This window comes from Doryrhamphus excisus, chromosome 10 (genome assembly GCF_030265055.1).
Source record: "Doryrhamphus excisus isolate RoL2022-K1 chromosome 10, RoL_Dexc_1.0, whole genome shotgun sequence".
In the NCBI taxonomy this organism is placed as follows: Eukaryota; Metazoa; Chordata; class Actinopteri; order Syngnathiformes; family Syngnathidae; genus Doryrhamphus; species Doryrhamphus excisus.
This window is the reverse complement of record NC_080475.1, coordinates 11,664,531-11,682,483: the sequence shown is the minus strand read 5'-3', so window position 1 is coordinate 11,682,483 and position 17,953 is coordinate 11,664,531. Positions and strand designations below refer to the sequence as shown.

The following is a 17,953-nucleotide window of genomic DNA, read 5'->3' as shown; positions in this document are numbered from 1 at the left end:
ATCGAGTTGGATCTTTTTGGTTTTATGATGCCTAGCTGCGGAAAGTCCACGACTACAGTTAGTGGACTTTTATTGTGCTGTTAAAGAAGCATGTCACATTGTCAAGACAAAAATTTTGAACTAAAAGTTCTAAAGTTTCGGCAAAATTAACCAGACTTTGTACCAAACAAGTCCAGTTGGGTCTTGTGGTGTTCCCGTCTATTCGGTGTTTCACCCCTCCAGGCAGGTCCAGCCGATAGGCGGTGCTCTGGGTCCTTTTGGCTTCTGAATGCGATGATTAAATTCTAAAACATAACACAAAGGAAGTAAACGTATGAAAATGTTATTCCGGTGTAAAGCTGAAATTAGCATGCTAATAAATGCCATTTATTATTGTTAGTGTGGCTGCAGCGGGCTATAACACGCTAACAACTAGCTAGCTGCTAGATTACTGAGCAAGATTATAAAAATAAAGTAGTGACGTAACTGACCGAGATGTGTCGCCGAAGTGGAGACGTCTTCGTAATCGTTGTTTACAGGAGACAAATGTGTATCTGGAAAAGGACCAGTGTGAACGGTCAGTTGGATATTTCGTTGAAATGAGATGTTTGGGTTACCTGGCACTGATGAAGCTGCTCCAGCATTATGGACGGGGCGGGCGTGTGGGACCTGCGGCTGCAGGATGGTGCTGTAGAGCGGCGGATAGTCGTTGTCATAGTGATGGGAGATGCTACAGGACATGAGACAGTGTTGAGAGTATTCCATATTTAATTGAATTATGCCACAGTGTAGTCGCTATGATGGTTCTTCTGACAGCTTCCTGTTCTAGCTCTTTGATAGTGGCTGATCACATGGGCACTTAGCTCACCTGTAGGCATCAACATACCTATTTCCCGCCACTCCAGGTGGGGCTACACCGGCGTCGCCTTGGCTTTCTGCTGGTGGGCGGTGTTGTTTGGGCTTGTTGACCACGGCATACGTGTCATTCATGTTGTTGACAGGTCACCGATGCTAATGCTAATGTACAGTATGTCACAAAAGTGAGTACACCCCTCGCATTTCTGCAAATATTTGATTGACACTTTGATACAATGTGAGTGTATAGCTATCCGCTCAAAATAACTCATTGATAGTAACTAACTAACTAAGACCTCGCTAACCGCTAGTGGATACCTAGCTCTCAATTTCACTACAAAGACTCAACAAGATGCTCGTTTATGTTTTCTACCCGAGGACTGGAGCGCATGTCTTGTGCTGGAAGATACAGCCATCCCAAGGAAAGTGGACATTAATGTTGTCGCCACTGTTGTTGTTGACAAAACTAGCATGAATAAATACTACCGAAAAGAAGTTTCGGTACTGTTTTAAATAATCAAAATAGGGCAAGATACTATAACTATTACATGTTATCATCAGTGTACGTGTTAATGCATGATCACAGCATGTATATCAAACAAATATCTTGCTTTATGAATAGTATGTCACAAATTATACTATATGTATATTATATTAATCTAGAGTTATATACCATCCATATAATACCATACATACAATGCTTTTGTAGTACTTTTTCAGTGGTGAAAATAATTAATGGATTCTGCAAATGCCTGCAACGGATTGCTCTACTCTTATAATTGCCTTTTTTTAAAAAAAAAACTTTATTGAAAACACACAGAGCAATGCCTCCAGCTAGATATACAAACAAATCAAATGCAAGACTGTATGCTTTGTTGAATGATTGAATGAATTTGACTGCCAATATGGAGGAATGTATAAATATTCATATTTATTTTATGTTATTAATTTTTGTATTTTTAATCCTGACAGGTGAGGTCCCTACTTTGAGGGTAAAATTGTCCAAGTTACTTCACATTGTATCAAGTGTCGTTTGTTGTCCCATAAAAATATTTCAATTATTAGCAGAAATGTGAGGGGTGTACTCACTTATGTGACGTAATGTAGCTTTGGCTCTCTTCCTAGTCTCCTTCCTTCCTTCCTTCTTCACTTGTTGACTCTTTGCTTGTTTAAAACACGTTCTCTCACTTCTCTTCCACACGAGCACCAAATTCAAGTCAAACAATAAAATTAGACGACCTGTCCTCCATGTTCTCTGTGGTCCAGTCCAACGACGACTCTCCCTCTCTCTCTCTCCAACTGAAAGTCATTTACAGGAAGTGCTATTACTTCCCCTTTTCTGGGCTGTCGACCAGATTGGGCGTCAAAGTACAAGCTATTTGCGTGGAGTGTGACGTCATCAACAAACGACCAAAAATGACGTCACGTGCTGCTCCCGGAAGTGGAAAAGCATCAGTGTGAGAACTCCCAATTACAAAACACTGTCAATACTAGCAATTACAATGCACTTTTATTGTTTTATTAGACTGACAACTAGCCCTGATAAGCAAATAAAGTGATGTACTTACAAAATAAGCTTTGGTGTCTTCAGAGTCAAGTTAGTGTCCTATAAGGTAAGCAGTGGACTAGTTTAAGCGGTAGTTTTATAACGTGAAGCACTACCTCTTCGTTAGTTATTTGAATAAATACTAGTTGTTGAAATGTTTAGACAAAAATAATCAGTCACTGTAAAAAAAACACTGAATGACTTTAGTAATAAAAGCTCCCGCGTGATTTCAAATGTTGACATACGAGGGGCGGAGCTCTCATGATTGACAGGTCGCCGGGTAACTGTCAAGAGAGCCGTCTTGTCTCCGCCCACTTAAGCTATTGGGTGTGTTGGCACCAGCAGGGGGCGTAAGAAAGCGCTCTTCCTTCTTAAGATCCTTTCTGCTTCCCGGCACACCTGAACGATGAAGAGGAAGAATGTTAGTCATGTGACGTCATTCAGATGACGTCAAATTTTAACTCTTCGTTTCCAACTGAATTCATTTCCAGTTATATATGTGTGTGTATATGTATCTCAAAATACAAATTCATTAATAGAAAATCATTCACGCTTTATTATGATCGTGATAAAATATAATAAATATGATTCAATTTCTTCTTCACCCACATTTATAATTAAAAACCTTTTTTTTTTTACATGTCTTCTCCTTAATGGACACTTTGAGAGGAAGAGGTCAACACCATTCAGAGCAAGAGGAAGAAGAAAAAACGTGATCCAAAACACCTCGACATCTAAGATAGGAATTCAAAACGGTGGCCATGAGGCTGTCGTGGCGTCATGGCGTCCAAAAGAAAGCAAACAAACGTAAACGGGGAGCGGGCCACATGACTGTGCGACACCATCCACTGAATTGCCCTGGACCGGTTGTGCGACACAATCGTATGGCTTTTTGACAAGATGAGAAGGCACCAATGACAACAATCTGTCAGCAGACATGGTCGCCGTCACCACCATGTTAGCGTACATCCGCTCAATTCCAGCAAGGACGCACGCATAATAATTCATTCATGTCAGTGTGTGAAATCAAAAGTGTGTGACTGACTGATTTGTAATCAGTGATCAATAAAAGTGTAAGGCAGCGAGTTGGTGGGAGGAGCTTTGGGATGTCTGCTTCCTCCTGGTGGGCTCAGACTAGTTAGTGTGTTAGCCGAGCGGAGGAACACAGGAAGGGGAGGAGTCAGTCAGGTTAAAGAGCAAACGTCAGGTCAGGACACATGCTGTGAAAAGATCCCAAGCTTACTTATGATCTCTGACCTCTTGACAGCAGACATGAAGTGAGCTTGATACAGAGAGAAAGATGGGGGGGAGGAGGGGGTCAAGGGTCACTTGGCCAGCACTGACTTGGTCTCAAAGGGCTCCCTCTGGGCGCCGTCCTCCATTGCGGGGGAAGACGAGTTGTGGTTGGGCGGAGCTTTGGGGAGGCTGTACAAGCAGACGGCACTTATGACTAGCCCTGCCCCCACGGCGAAGAGTATGTCCACGTGGAAGGCGAAGAGGTAGACGGACATGACCGTGGAGATGATAATGGAGAAGGACGTGGCGAAGCCTTTGAGGATGTTGTCGGCGTACTTGACGACCACAGCCACCAGGAGGCCCCCGAATGCCTGATTGAAGATGACGCACCACACCATGGTCGTGTAGCCCGATAAGAAGCCGCGCTGGCTCAGGGCGGCGCCGTCGTTCCACCACAGCGCCAGCATGCCCAGGGCTATGCCGAAGATGCCCAGCTGTATGTTGCGGACCCAAACGGATGCCGAGCTTCGCTTCAGAATCTTCTCAAAGTAGACACCGGCGAATCCCGACGACATACAGCTGATGACTACGGCGCCCAGGCCAGACACGTAGTTCTGATTGGCGTGCTCCGCCTCGTTTCCACCCTGCTGCACCTGCCGGCCGACACAATGACATCATGACAGTGACCGAAGACCCGACTACCTGTAAGATAACGGGGGTGTGGCCTACCTGCACAATGGCAACACCCACAAAAAGCAGAAGCAGAGACAACCACTGGATTCTGCTCAGACTCTTCTTCAGCATCAACACGCTGAACAGCGCCGTGGTCAGGATCTTCAGCTGGTAGGTCACCTGACAAAACACCAACACCATCAGTGTTATCTTCAGCAACCTCCATCACCACCATTTTTATGAATAAGCTATTTCTAAACACATAATGTAATATTTTCAAAACACCTGACATCAGCCATTTTATTGTAAAACGCTCAAAGTCACAGTGGTTGTTATCTTTGCATTACGGTTGTGACCTCTGACCTGGAAGGTGGCAGCGGGCAGGTTGGAGATGGCGACGTACTGCAGGTTGTTCTGTAGTGTGTAGATGAGAGACAGACCTGCCAACTTCAACGTGTCCTTGTACTGAAAAAAGATGGCGTCTACCAGAACGGCCGCTGTAACCTTCACGTTGACTGATTGGAGACAAGAACACAATCTTCAGTTTAACCTTTTTTACAATAACTGCTGTAAAAGTGTGTTTACTAGTTGTTCAGGATGCTCTTCCTGCCCTCTACTGGCAGTATAGAACATTACAAAAGCACAGGAATGTTTGCATTTCCACCACATTTTCAACTTCAAACTACCCAGGGTCATGTGACTTACATCTCCTCTCCAGCAGCATGATGAGGAGACACGCCAGAACCTTGAAGACCTCCGCCATGACCACAGCCGATGTGGCGAAGAAGCGCTCACCTGGCAAGGTGCGCACGTAACGGATGCTGAGGATGAGCGATGCATTCTGGACCACCAGCACAGCCAGACTAATGTACTTCAACCTGTGGTTTACTGACACACAAAAGGAGTATTCCTTATAAGTAAGTACTATCAACGTGAAAGTACAGTAAACCCTTGTTTATTGTGGCTTATTGATTCTAGACCTGACCATGAAAAGTCAATTTAAAAGCAGCATTCCTGATTTAAAAATGAAATATTCCTGTAGTTACATCATAATAAGAAAGCTTTATAATTTTAAATAGAACTATTATTAATTCTAAGCATGTTTATAACGTTATTAGAGCAATAACACCCATAGTCGCCGTTACATAGCAGGCATTATAACAGTAAACAAGCCCTTTAAAAGATAAACAAAGACTCGTTTGTTACTTTAAATGTGTTTCGGTGCCAGGAAACAGGTTAAAAGTTATTACTTTTACCTTGGCGTGTATTTCGGCCACAACAGCAGTTTGTGTTCGGGATTATTGTGCCGTTTGTGAGATCGTTCAAAGCAACCATGAACTGTTAGCATGGCAACGACTAGCAACAAGCACGTATTCATATTGGTTCCTACCTGTTCGCGCGCTACAAAATAAACATTACCCCACAAGGCGGAAGTACCACGTCAGCACCTGCTGACTAAGCTAGGACTAATATTACAGCGTGAGCTCCAGGTGGTTGGTTAGAAACTTGTCAAAATGAAAAGTTGTAGTAAGTACTTAAGTTCTAGTAAAACAAACACAAATAATGTTATGTAGCTACTAGGAGACATTGTACTGTTTAAGCTATTACTCAAGCAGAAGGATGCTAATATTGGTTTTTATCTGAAAACCAAGCCCCCAAAAGGAAGTGAGCTAAGCTAACAAAGTCCAGACACGGACATCTCTTACTCTTACTTCCACTGTGGCCCTGTGTCTTCGTCTTGTCTCCGGCCACCTGGTTGTGGTTTCCTCCGGCCATGCTAACGCCTACCTAACAGCCAACTAGCTAGCGGCTGACGGCGTGAAGCCCACCGGAGGGACAACCCTGCGTCCTAGTTTGGGTTGACTGCCCCAGTGTTGGATCTAGGAGGAAGTATCTCAACCGGGCCCCGGAACTGCTGAGATGGGAGGACGTCCGACAGGCAGCTGCAGCGTTCGGTTACGGATACGAGACGACCAAATAAAAGCGCGTCTTTGTTGCTCTTTTTTTTTCCTGGTTTTATTTTTATTGTCTTCTTAGCCAACAGTAAAACGTCAGATGATCAAAAACGCACGCGAGCGTAGTAGTACGCTGACACCACTCGAACAGTACCGGAAATACGATCGCTTCTGCGCATGTGCAGAGAGCCGGTTGACAGCAGGGGCGGTTCTAGACACGTCGTGGTCTATCCAGAGGGGGCCCAGTAAAACATTGTCCTGCAGGTTGGGCTGACTCCTTTTCGGTTGCCTGGGTAAACCTTCTGTATTGTGTGGGGTGTTTGTTTTTGAGGTGGAGTATCAGGTTTGTCGTGTTATAACAGCCTTTCTTTTCCTATCTCTTGTAATCCCAAATGTACATATTTCACACTTTCCATTTGCAAGGTTTTTGTCATCCACTTTAAAATACCTTCACACCACAGACATAGTCGCGCGTCCAGCTTCAAGCTACTTCCCGGCTTTCAACCAATAGTATCACTGCAGCAAGGTGACGTCATGCAGTACATGTTGTTGTTTGTGTGTTATGAAGACATCGCACTCCGTACCACCGCATAATTGTATATCGTAAGATGTACAGTGAGAGCGAATTTAACCGAAGTCAAATTCATTGTTTGTGTAAGAATGCTTATAAATAAAGTTGATTCTGATTCTATGTATAAATTAATGAGGCGGATGTCGCCCTCTGTTGGTCTTTCATGGCAATGGAGCCTGTTAAAAGTAATGGAAGCACACATGCATTCATTCATTTTCTACCGCTTTTTCCTCACGAGGGTCGCGGGGGGTGCTGGAGCCTATCCCAGCTGTCTTCGGGCGAGAGGCGGGGTACACCCTGGACTGGTCGCCAGCCAATCACAGGGCACATATAGACAAACAACCATTCACACTCGCATTCATACCTATGGACAATTTGGAGTGGCCAATTAACCTAGCATGTTTTTGGAATGTGGGAGGAAACCGGAGTACCCAGAGAAAACCCACGCATGCACGGGGAGAACATGCAAACTCCACACAGAGATGGCCGAGGGCGGGGACCGAACCCTGGTCTCCTAGCTGTGAGGTCTGCGCCCGAGAAGCACACATACAAAACACAATTAGGTTTCTAAACAAGAGTCAGACATCTTCACTGATCCTTATTCTTCTACAGGAGAAATCCTATTGGCTATTGAGCTCCAACCCTTTCATCACCGCTAACAAGTAAAAACGAGTCTGACGTCATCACGCAGCTTTTAAATAAAACTCAAGTTTTGTCAGAAACGTTTTCCACTTTTTATTCCAAGAAAAAGTTATTTTCATCTCAAGCGATGAAATAAAACAACTTGTATTATTAATAACAACAATAATCAATCAGCAAGAGGATAAGTATGACAATTGTCTACGTTTTTTTCTCTCATTTATCACTTTGTCTCCATGGCGATATTGGTCGTGATCAAACATGCAGCTAAGAACTCTGTGATGATGATGATGATGAGAATGAAGGCGGTTATTTAGAGGAAGAGCTAATGTTATGTTTTTAAAATGTTTCAGAGCTGATGATAGAACGTAAACACACTGGCTGAGGACAGGGAAGTACTTAAAGTGTACAATAGGAAGTACTTTAAATTGTACAACAGTAAGACTCCAGGCGTTAACTTTGACAACATGCTAACGTAGCATGAGGCTAGGACACGCCGCCGCCGGCCTCGCTCACACGTCATTGTGCTACATGATCAATAGCAATTAGCACAAGGAGGCCTGTTTTTTGAAGCCCAAAAGATCAGCATAAATTCAGCTGACGACAAAGTTAGCCTGAGTGCTAATGCTAACCCAATAGTAAAGTTAAAAAATAGTATTTCCTTTTTTTTTTTTTAACTTGGCCATCATTGGAGTTTTGCTATTTCACTGAACTTAAGTAGAACCTTGAACACATGTTAACTTGGTATAAAGTTCCCTTTGTCCCAGCTAACTGCTAGCGGCTAACACCGCGCTAGGTTTGCGGAAAGCTATCTGTGAGCGTTTCTGAATATACAGCTTTGACTGCACATGTGCAAACCAGAATAAATAAATACGATAAAAGTGAAGTCATGTGACGACACCGATCATTGGACGCAACATGTTTTCGATCATACATGACGTGTAATCGTCGACGTGCCGGCAACGACACGGCTCCTTCAACAAGTGATCTGTGTTTTATAAGCTAACTTGACATGACTGGTGTAGTCAGTTGGCATGTAGTTAGCGTGTTGCTCGGTGACAGTGAAGCTTGGAAGATCCATGATGACAAGATGATGACGGAGAGAAGGAAGGAATGGAAAGATGAGGAGAAAATAACTGCATTTCTTTCTTTTGGGTCGAATGTGTCCCTGGCGATCTTTTGTGGGTCAAAGGTGACAGGTGAAGGGTCATAGATCATGTGTGTGGGTGTGTGTCCATCAGCTGCTGTCGGGTGATGCTTCGCGCTCTCGATGCTGCATGGTGCCGCTCTGATGTTTGATGCTGTCCAAATATTCCTGCTGGGACACGGCTAGGACCGATGCCAGGATCTCATCGTCCTCCCAGTCGGTCAGACCTTAAGCGAATGCACGCACACACACACACACACACACACACAGTTTAGATGATGATCACACACAACTTCGGACCCATCTTACTTACCAAACGCTGTAGGTGACATCTCCTGCATGATGGCTCTGTACTCTAAATGATGACGACTGGGATTACTGGGACCTACACACATGTCTTCTATTGAGGTGCCAATCAAATCGGAAATGGGTCAAGAAGGCGGGACTTACCTGGCGCACACGGTGAGGGCGGTTTGTTAAGGATGAGGGCAGCGCCTGCGGGCGAAGGGGGCTTGATGACCGTCGACGTGGCGCTCGTCAGGTCTGAGTGGGACGGGTCAGCGTCCCGTTGCCGTGGCGACCGAGCGGTCCAGTCATCTAAGCCACTGGAGGCTGCCGCTGTGGCTGAGCTGCAGGTAGCGCTGGCTTTCCTGGGCTGGGGTCAGAGGACATGGGGGGTAGTTAGAAGATGAAAAACAGGAAGAGGCGGAATCATGGCCAGCGCGGGGGCGGGGGGCTGACCTGTCGGGCCTGCTTCTCCTGGTCGCGCAGCCACTGCAGGTAGGACTCCCTGGCCACTTGTTCCTCGATGGCCTCGCACGTGGCTTCCCAATCGCTGGCTCGCTTCTTGTCCTCCAACATCTGCTGTTCGATCCATGACTCCTCCGACGTCTTGATGGCCGACTTCATCAGAGACTGCTCTGCGTACTGCGGGGGGGGGTGCAAGGCTTTAGAACCTCACTTCCTTTCCTCATCAGCACCATGTACTATGTCTTCATTTGAAGTACTTATGCATTTTTGTAATAATTGTGTGTGTGTGTGTGTGTGTACCCCCGGCTTGAAGGCAGGTAGGCCCAGCCCCACGCCAATGGTGGCCTTGTTGGGGTTCACCACAGAGTTGTAGTGGATGTTGCGGTGGTAGCTCACTCGGATGGGCTCATCATTATTCTGGTGAATGCCGTGGAAGGTGTTGATTGGCTCTGCGGTGAGAGAGATAGAGAAGAGGCGGGGCTTCGCTTGAAGGAGGTAACAGTATGAAGAAGAACAAGTACGAAGAAGTAGAACTAGTAGTCACCTGTGCTGTACTGATACACCTCCACCGGCCTGTTGTACATCTCAGCCATGGCCTGCATCTCAATGTGGTTACCATGGCAATTGTTTTTCCTCTTCCTGTTGATGTATGTGGTGAAGTCCTCCGTAACGTAGTTGGAGAAATAGTCTGCGTTCTTCATCTGACGGCAAAAAAAATCATGTTTATTTCTACAGTACTGCTGTGGTCTACAATGCATGGTCTTTTGGGAGAATGTGATGACGTTCACGTTAGTGGCGGCCATGTTGCTAAGACGATAACGTCACTCACCAGGTAGTCCATGCAGTGTTTCCTCACCACTTCGTGCATGTCTTGATCGCCATATACCTGGTCAGCTAAACACACACACACACACAGAGAGTGAAGGTTTCCCCAAACACAGAGTGACATGACAACCGGTGGTCATGAGAAGAAGCGCCTGACTCACCCACAGCTCTGAAGAGACATGCTCCGTCCTCCTTCATTTTCTTTATAACGAAACCTTTCTTGTCCCGCAGAGCTTTTTCAAACCAGTGCTCCTGCTGTGCCCGCGTACAAGCACACACACACACACACACACAAGAACAGTCATGTTCAGGATGCTTCCACGACAACACATTGTACAACATTGTTTTTGAAAAGTCAGCATACGAAAAATCTATTTCAATAACCGATAATGTGGGCCTGCATCTCAAATCTCTGATATTGACACAACGATAAAAGCAGTCGATTTCAAACTCAGCACGTCTATCCAGAGCCCATGTGATCACAAACAACAACAGTGTTTGCTAGCGTGCTGACAAAGTAGCAAGGAGCAGAAGTGATGTCAGCCGAGTTGACAGTAAAACTACAAGTTTCCTGTGGTAGAAGCTTAATACGATGTACTTTATTATGCATACAATGCAACCGAGCTGAGGCTAAATCTATCACTTATTAGCAGTCAACAACATGGACCTCGGCGACACATCTTGTCTCTTTAGTAACAGTCAAGAAACCTTCTCAACACACCTTCAAAATAAGAGCGCCGTGCACCACAATCTGTGTACTTATGGTAACAAAATAAGGATTGCTTACACTACTACGAGGAAAATTATGGAATTCGTGGCAGTAGACAACCAGCCATTATGGGTCAATGTGCACTTTTTGGTATCACAAAAAAAGCTTTAAAAAACTGTGTAGCATTTACATAATTGACTTGTATATTAACCTAGCAAGAGCGATATTATTATTGTAGCAGCTAACATGAAAAACTAACACGAGTGGATACCTAGCTCTCGATTTCGCTACAAAGACTCAACAAGATGCTCGTCTGGAACACACACTTTGTGCTGGAAGACACAGCCATCCCAAGGAGAGCGGACATTGTAAGTGTTGTTGCTGTATCGACTGTATGTTGTTGGAACTAGCATACTAAGTAGGTGTATAAATGTACCGCCATAATAAGTTTGGTAGTGTTTTAAATCATCAAAATACAGCAAGATACTGCAACTGTTACATGTTATCATTAGTGTATGTGTTAATACATGACCATAACATGTATAACAAACAATGCAATGTTCATTCATTCATTCATTTTCTACCGCTTTTCCTTTCGAGGGTCGCGGTGGTGCTGGAGCCTATCCCAGCTGTCTTCTGGTCGCCAGCCAATCACAGGACAATGCAACGTCGTTAGAGTTTATTTTAGAGGGCTTCATTGTCAAAATAGATGTGTCCCAATTACATGCATTGTAAGCTAGATCATATTGACTCGTTTTCTCGTGTTATAATGCACAGAAAAGGGAAAGAAATATGTGTTCATGTTTCACATAAGGATTATGAATGATGGGCAAAATTCCCCCCCAAAAAAGGCTTGTCCCTGTTGTGACATCTAACCCTACACTAGTTTCTGTTTTGAATGTGGCCCTTTGGGAAAACAAATGCCAGTAGCGCGTGGCAACCAATCTTGACTGATCTGTGATCAGTGGAAGTCATACGACAAAAGAAACCCAAAGACAAACTACTACTATTAACTTTCAAAATATCCAACTCTTAAACTAAACATTATTTGACATATACTGAAAATTTAGAAGCAAACTATGAAAAACTGAGAAATGCTGACTTAGCTAGTACTTAGACCATGCTGTACTTTAATAATAATGTGCAATAATAATAATGACATGGCATGTCCATAATCATGTAAGGAAAACAATTATCTCCTAGCTAAGGTTCTATATGGCCCTAAAATCGCCTGTTGCCAACAGGTCCATTTTAAACATGACCTGTGACCCCTGTCACCCCCCACACAAGTTAAGGTTTTGGGCGCTCACCTGCTCAGCGGTGGCCGGGTCCACGGCCTGCAAGCGGGCGGCGTTCTCGTACTCGTCTTCGCTATTGTTGCCGGCTCCCTCGTCCTGGTCCTGGCTGGAGCCGGGGCCGCTCACGCCGGGCTGGCCCCCTCCGGCAAGAGCCGCCACCACCGCGCCGGAGCAGGTGCCCGCCTGCCGCCGCCTCTTGCTCAGTCCGGGCCCGGAGCAGCAGCCGCCGATACTCCCTCCGCAGCCCACCACGCCGGCCTGCACTACCAGTTCCCCGCGAGAGGTCGCCACCATGCCGCCTCCGCCGCCGTCCCGACCGTCGCCCGGCCCCGCGGAGGCCACGGAGCCACCAGGCGTCGGAGAGGCCTGCTGCGGCCGCGAGCTCGCCTCGATGCTCCGCCGCTCGTCCCTGGCCGACGGCGGCGCGGGCTGGTAGGACCACGGCGGAGGGGAAGCCCGTGGTCGGGCTCCGGTCCTCCCCGCGTGAGGGTGCGGGTGCTGGTGAGGGTCCGCGCCGCTCCGCCGGTCGCTGTCATCGGCGTGATCCGCGACCCCGACCCCGGAGCTGGGCTTCTTTTTGGGCAGGATCGTCATGGTGGTGCGGGGAGGGGGGAGGACGGGGGAGGAGGGAGGGAGGGGGCAGAGGGCGACGAGTCCTGCCTTTTTGGATCAAAAGATTCGCTGCGTCGGGCCTTCGGTTGGGCCGCTAGCCTCTAAACATGGAGCTAACGTCGAGGAGGAAGAAGCAGCGAACAAGCCGAGGATCCTCGTCGACGTTTGGACGCGAAAGCGACAAACAAGGTGAAAAAAAACGTCTCGTCTTCCCGGTCGAGAGCTTGAGCACAAAACATCAACAGTCTGACGGCCCGCTGACGTCACTTCCGGGTCAGGGCGGTGTGTCGACGTCACGACGTCGACGTCGCTTTTGTTGCCACCGCGCCTACAAATAAACTAGAAGAGTATATCTTTTTTGTTTGGCATTTCCTCCATAAAAGAACAAACATTTTATTAAAATATCACTATTAATGATAGCAATGCACTTTGCTGCGGTCACGTGGCGGCACTGACGTCACACTGTGCCCAGATGATGATGCTAAAGATAACTGATGCGTTTCTCTGCACAAAAAAAATACCGGTCTAGAATAAAATAGTTAATTAATAACGTCTACTTTTGGCTAATTTGCTTTTTAATCTAATTTCTGAAGTATATATCAATAGTATGTCAATGGCATATACACATCATGCACACTGGGTGTCGCTGTTCTGCAGAGACTTTAAGTAGACTGTGGGTCAGTGGTGACTTTTTATTTATATATTACGTATATTGTTTATTTATATATTACGTATATTGATTCATGTGTGTTTAGTGTATCTTCTAGCAATCATCTTAACAAATGTGTAACATAAATACAAATATATAAACTTTGTACAAAAACACTGCAAGTCTGCCGCTGGTGGCCACAAGGAGGCGCTGCCGAGCTCGCCTTCATTACCATAACATGATGCTGATCTTTGCAGCTTTTTAGTCAACCACACTTATCATCATCATCATCATAATCATCATGAGTGTACAAGTTGGTGCTTGGCCGTGTTCAATTTACAAAAGTCAGAAAAAGGAGTGCAAACATGCAGTAACCCCGCCCCCCTGGTTTCAAGTCAATACGTGATGCCGCTCGTACATAATGCTAACAATAACGTGATGACGTGTGGTGTTCACCACGTGTATGTCTTGGTTGTGTCGATGTGACTTCCTGTCGCTGCTCCACCTTCTTTGTCATCCTTGTCCCTGTCGCCGTCGCCCTCCCACAGCGTGATGAGTGGCGGGTACTCGTGGAGAGGAATAGCGGCGGCGGCGTGGTGCATGTATTTCTTCAGGCAGGGTGTGTATGATGTGTGGCGGCGTATGCGCCATCCCATGTAGAAAACCAGCAGCGCCATGATGGACACGGCAAATACAGAACCCGTGACGGCTGCCAGCGCTACGCTGCTATGTCGCGTTGCCACCGCTGTCACTGAACAGCCTGTTCCCTCGGTGGTGACGTTGAGGCAGGAAGTGTGACTGGGAGTAGGGGGGGAGGCGGTGAAAGTGAGGCAGACATGGTAGTCGTTGGCAGGAAGTAGATGAGTCAAGTTGTACTCCTGAACGTCGACGGGAACCTACAGGACAAAAATGATAAGTTTAATTAATGATTAATGATAAGTGTGCCATGAAAGAGTTCACCTTAGCAGTGTAGCTGATGTGAGCATTGTTGATGTGCACAGCGGCACTGCTCCAGCGTGGTAAAGAAAGGGTGGAAACACCCCCTCCTCCCTGAGGGTCGAACCTCCATGCTAGCACCATCGAGTGCGCGTTCACTGCCTGCACATGAAGCTAACATGAGCTAAAATGCTAACACACTAACAACAAACACATTGCTGTTACCTTGGCTAGAAGTACCAGTGAGCTGGACCTTTTCTCTTCGGTGTGCCCCCACAGTGCCCCCGGAGCGTACACCGACACGGTCACGCTCTTTGTGTCCGCCCCCGCCATATTCCATGCCACACATGTGTACACGCCTGCACAACGAGCCGAGCGTCACGCTGACACACGACTCAAAACACGACTCGAAAAAAATATGGACCTGTGTCTGACGGCTCCACATGTTGCATCACCAGCGTTCCCAAATCGGTCACATGATACTTCCGCCCTTCCTCTGATGCGATCGGCGAAGGTTCCAGGCTCACCTGAGTGAGAAAGAAGAAAATTATTACATCATTTATGTTCATTATTGGTTGTAATATACTGTAGATTTGGCCCCGCCCACCTTATCTCCAGTGGGTGTCACCCAATAAAACTGAGGATAAGGTTCGGCATCAGCTCGACATTCCAGCATCATCATCTCCCCCGCGGTGATGTTCAGCTCAGATCCAAATGAGTCGTCACAAATCAGCGGCAGGCAAGTGTCCTCCCCATTTTCTCTTCCCGACGCCGCTACTTCCTGTAGCTCTCGTCCAATTAAATGTGGCGGGAATGAGCAACGCGTCATGGACGACTCCAGCAGCCTGATAAGCGACTGGTTGCCCAGATAATGACTCCACCAGGAGATACAGTCGCACCGCAGTGGGTCCGAGTGCAGCGATACCTCCTCCAGGGAAGGGAGGGCTTCCAGTAGGTCACCTGACAGGAGACGGAGTCTGCTGTTGTGAAGCAAAAGCGTACGTAGCGAAGACGTGCCCCTGAGTAAAGACAAGGCGAGAGTGTTTGTCGGTGTTGTTTTTCGATGTATCGCTTGGTCGTTGGCGACGCACCTGAAGGCACGAGCGTGCACGTGAGACAAGACGGCGTTGTTACTCAAGTCCACCTTCACCAGACCAGGAAGGTTCTGGAAGCTCCCTGCTTCCACCAGGACAAGAACCTCCATGTTGTTCATGCTGAAACACACACATTAATGAGACAACTGGGCCAGAAGTTAACGGACCAATAAGCACGCTTTATAAAGATAGGGGCGGGACTATGGGTTTGGTTAAGAGTACTTCCTCAAGTACATCATGAAGTATCGCTAGCTAGCAATTTAGCTCCACATTCCAAAAACATGCTAGGTTAATTGGTGACTCCAAATTGTCCATAGGTATGAATGTGAGTGTGAATGGTTGTTTGTCTATATGTACCCTGTGATTGGCTGGCTGGCCACCAGTCCAGGGTGTACCCCGCCTCTCGCCCCAAAGACAACTGGGATAGGCTCCAGCACCATGAATGTCTTGGTGTTCACCTGAGCTCCTCAAGGTGCTGAAGGTCCTTGAAGTCTCCTGGTTTTACTCGTTCAATCGGGTTCCGGTTCAAGTCCAGGAACTTAAGGTTGGGGAGCATGTTCAGAGCGTCTCTGGGCACGGATCTAGCAAAGAACAGGTGGACATGCATGAATAGGGAACCAGGAAATAATCCAGGTCCGTCTCACCTGAGGCGGTTGTCACATAGGGACAGACTCTCCAAGTGGTCCAGACCCACAAAGGCGGCAGCAGGAACGGAGGTGAGTCCCATCCCAACCAGAACCAGACTATGGAGGTAGGATAACGGAAGGAAGTTGTTGTCCTCCAATCCCAGGATGGGGTTGTCTCCGATCATCAGGATCTCCAAGGAGGGCAGAGACTGGAACCAGCGGCTGTCGATTGCCACCAAGCGGTTGGAATTGAGATGAAGCCTTAAGGGAGAACAGATGGTTCAGAGTGGTGCATTCTGGGAAATAGACTATCCCCCACCAGAGGAGCACCTCAGTAAGTTAGCCACGCCCATAAAGGCGCCAGGTGCGATGGATGAGATCCTGTTGTGGTTCAGATACAGCTCCTCCAGTCTGCTGAGGTTCTTCAAACTCTGGTCATCCAGCTCTTGGATGCGGTTCTCCTCTAGGTACAGCGTCACAAGAGACCACACCCCCACGCCACGCACCTGAATGCAACACACACAACCTTGACTTCCTGATCACATGACAGTGTGTGTGTGTGTGTGCTACCTGAGTTAGATGATTCTGAGACAAGTCCAGCTCAGTTAGCTTGGTGAGATGTTCAAGTTGTCTCGTAATGGACGAGATGTTGTTACTCTGCAACAGCAACACCTAACACACACAACTGTTTTTATTGTGCGGAGGACATTTTTGGATGTTGCGCAACAGCAAAACACAGTGTGTGTGTGTGTGTACCTGTGTGTCAGAAGAGATGTTTTCCGGAATGTTGTTCAAGTGAAGTTCGTTACAGTCCACGGTCACAGCCTGCTGAAAAACGGACTGAGGTGTGTACCACGGACGCGTCTCACACACACACTGCATGGGACACTCCAAGACGTCACCTGCTAACACACACACACACACACACATTTAAGATGGTGCATTCCAACAACAAGTGAATGATAACAACCATATCTGACCTTGGGACAGTGATGATGTCAGTAGGAATGGGCCGAGCACAAAGAGGACAACACGTCCCATGATGCACTTCAACAGGAAGTGATGGCACAGACTAAAAAGGAGAACATTATCAAGTGTTAACTTTAATTATTCATGGAAGCAACACGCATAGATTAGTTTAACATGACTACTTTGTTACCATGGAAACATTCAAACCTACTTCACAACACAACAACTTTAGAGGAGGAAACAATTAATGAAAAAGGACATTTAAAAAACGATTGTCGCATTTCGAGTATTTAGCTAACTTTATGCTAATGAGTCTTCAATGAATAATGAAGTCCTGCTCATGAATATTAATGTAGTCAACGAATACTGTCACGAGATGTCCCGCTTCAAAGTGAGCACAGGGACATCCCATAATACTCCGAAGACCCCAAATTAGTTTTTTTTTTTAAACGTCCGCCTGTTTCGACCATCTCCTCCCCGCAAGGAATCTCACCTTGCTCCTGTGATCGCGCCACTGACCCTCCAGGGACCACCAGGATCAGCAGAGACAACCAAAGATCACCAGAGTCTAACAGAAACCATCACGGTCCAGTAGAAGAAGAAATGGGAAGGTGGGTTCAGGTGTTCGGATGAAGATGCTCCGACTTGTGCTGTTTTTTTTTTATCACAGGCATCCCGTCCCCCCTCGTCCCCCCTCCTCCGTCGCCATCCCTGTAGTCTTGGCCGTGGAGCGTCACGTGCCACCAAGCAGCGGACCAATGAGAGCTCTTCTACATGACGTCATGCTCCAGATTCTCCTGCTTTGTACACCCATTAAATGTCCAATCATTTTTACAAGCATTAGAGCACATTTCGTGTCATTAAGACGAAGACACGTGTGTCACA

General features: G+C 46.7%; 3 protein-coding genes across 7 annotated transcripts; all 3 read right to left on the bottom strand.

Moving 5' to 3' along the window:
* Positions 1–53: 53 nt before the first annotated feature.
* On the bottom strand, positions 54–6,425 carry slc35a2 (solute carrier family 35 member 2). 4 transcript variants are annotated; one of them, XM_058084206.1, is made up of 10 exons: positions 5,995–6,425; positions 4,994–5,176; positions 4,652–4,803; positions 4,346–4,468; positions 3,725–4,269; positions 1,924–2,779; positions 866–996; positions 597–709; positions 471–533; positions 54–284 (listed from the first exon to the last, which is right to left on the bottom strand). In XM_058084206.1, the coding sequence occupies exons 1-6, from the start codon at positions 6,062–6,064 to the stop codon at positions 2,752–2,754; spliced, it is 1,101 nt and encodes a 366-aa protein (XP_057940189.1). In that variant the 5' UTR covers positions 6,065–6,425; the 3' UTR covers positions 54–284; positions 471–533; positions 597–709; positions 866–996; positions 1,924–2,751. The 4 variants fall into 4 exon arrangements, with proteins under 4 accessions (XP_057940189.1, XP_057940191.1, XP_057940190.1 ...); XM_058084208.1 differs by having other exon boundaries at positions 6,001–6,424; XM_058084207.1 differs by lacking the exon at positions 5,995–6,425 and adding an exon at positions 5,545–5,658 and having other exon boundaries at positions 3,624–4,269.
* Positions 6,426–7,434: 1,009 nt separating this feature from the next.
* Positions 7,435–13,073, bottom strand: otud5a (OTU deubiquitinase 5a). Its single transcript, XM_058084965.1, has 9 exons — positions 12,195–13,073; positions 10,337–10,430; positions 10,180–10,244; positions 9,895–10,051; positions 9,651–9,799; positions 9,342–9,527; positions 9,051–9,255; positions 8,914–8,985; positions 7,435–8,827 (listed from the first exon to the last, which is right to left on the bottom strand). Exons 1-9 carry the CDS (start codon positions 12,774–12,776, stop codon positions 8,691–8,693), a joined length of 1,647 nt encoding a protein of 548 aa, XP_057940948.1. The 5' UTR covers positions 12,777–13,073; the 3' UTR covers positions 7,435–8,690.
* Positions 13,074–13,329: 256 nt separating this feature from the next.
* si:ch211-180f4.1 (uncharacterized protein LOC100144405 homolog) lies at positions 13,330–17,783 on the bottom strand. 2 transcript variants are annotated; one of them, XM_058084960.1, is made up of 13 exons: positions 17,562–17,783; positions 17,080–17,171; positions 16,856–17,004; positions 16,670–16,771; positions 16,430–16,605; positions 16,118–16,360; positions 15,932–16,054; positions 15,471–15,593; positions 14,987–15,398; positions 14,804–14,906; positions 14,605–14,738; positions 14,404–14,541; positions 13,330–14,339 (listed from the first exon to the last, which is right to left on the bottom strand). In XM_058084960.1, exons 2-13 carry the CDS (start codon positions 17,138–17,140, stop codon positions 13,896–13,898), a joined length of 2,208 nt encoding a protein of 735 aa, XP_057940943.1. In that variant the 5' UTR covers positions 17,141–17,171; positions 17,562–17,783; the 3' UTR covers positions 13,330–13,895. The 2 variants fall into 2 exon arrangements, with proteins under 2 accessions (XP_057940943.1, XP_057940944.1); XM_058084961.1 differs by having other exon boundaries at positions 13,331–14,339; positions 16,856–17,001; positions 17,562–17,782.
* Between the last annotated feature and the right edge of the window lie 170 nt (positions 17,784–17,953).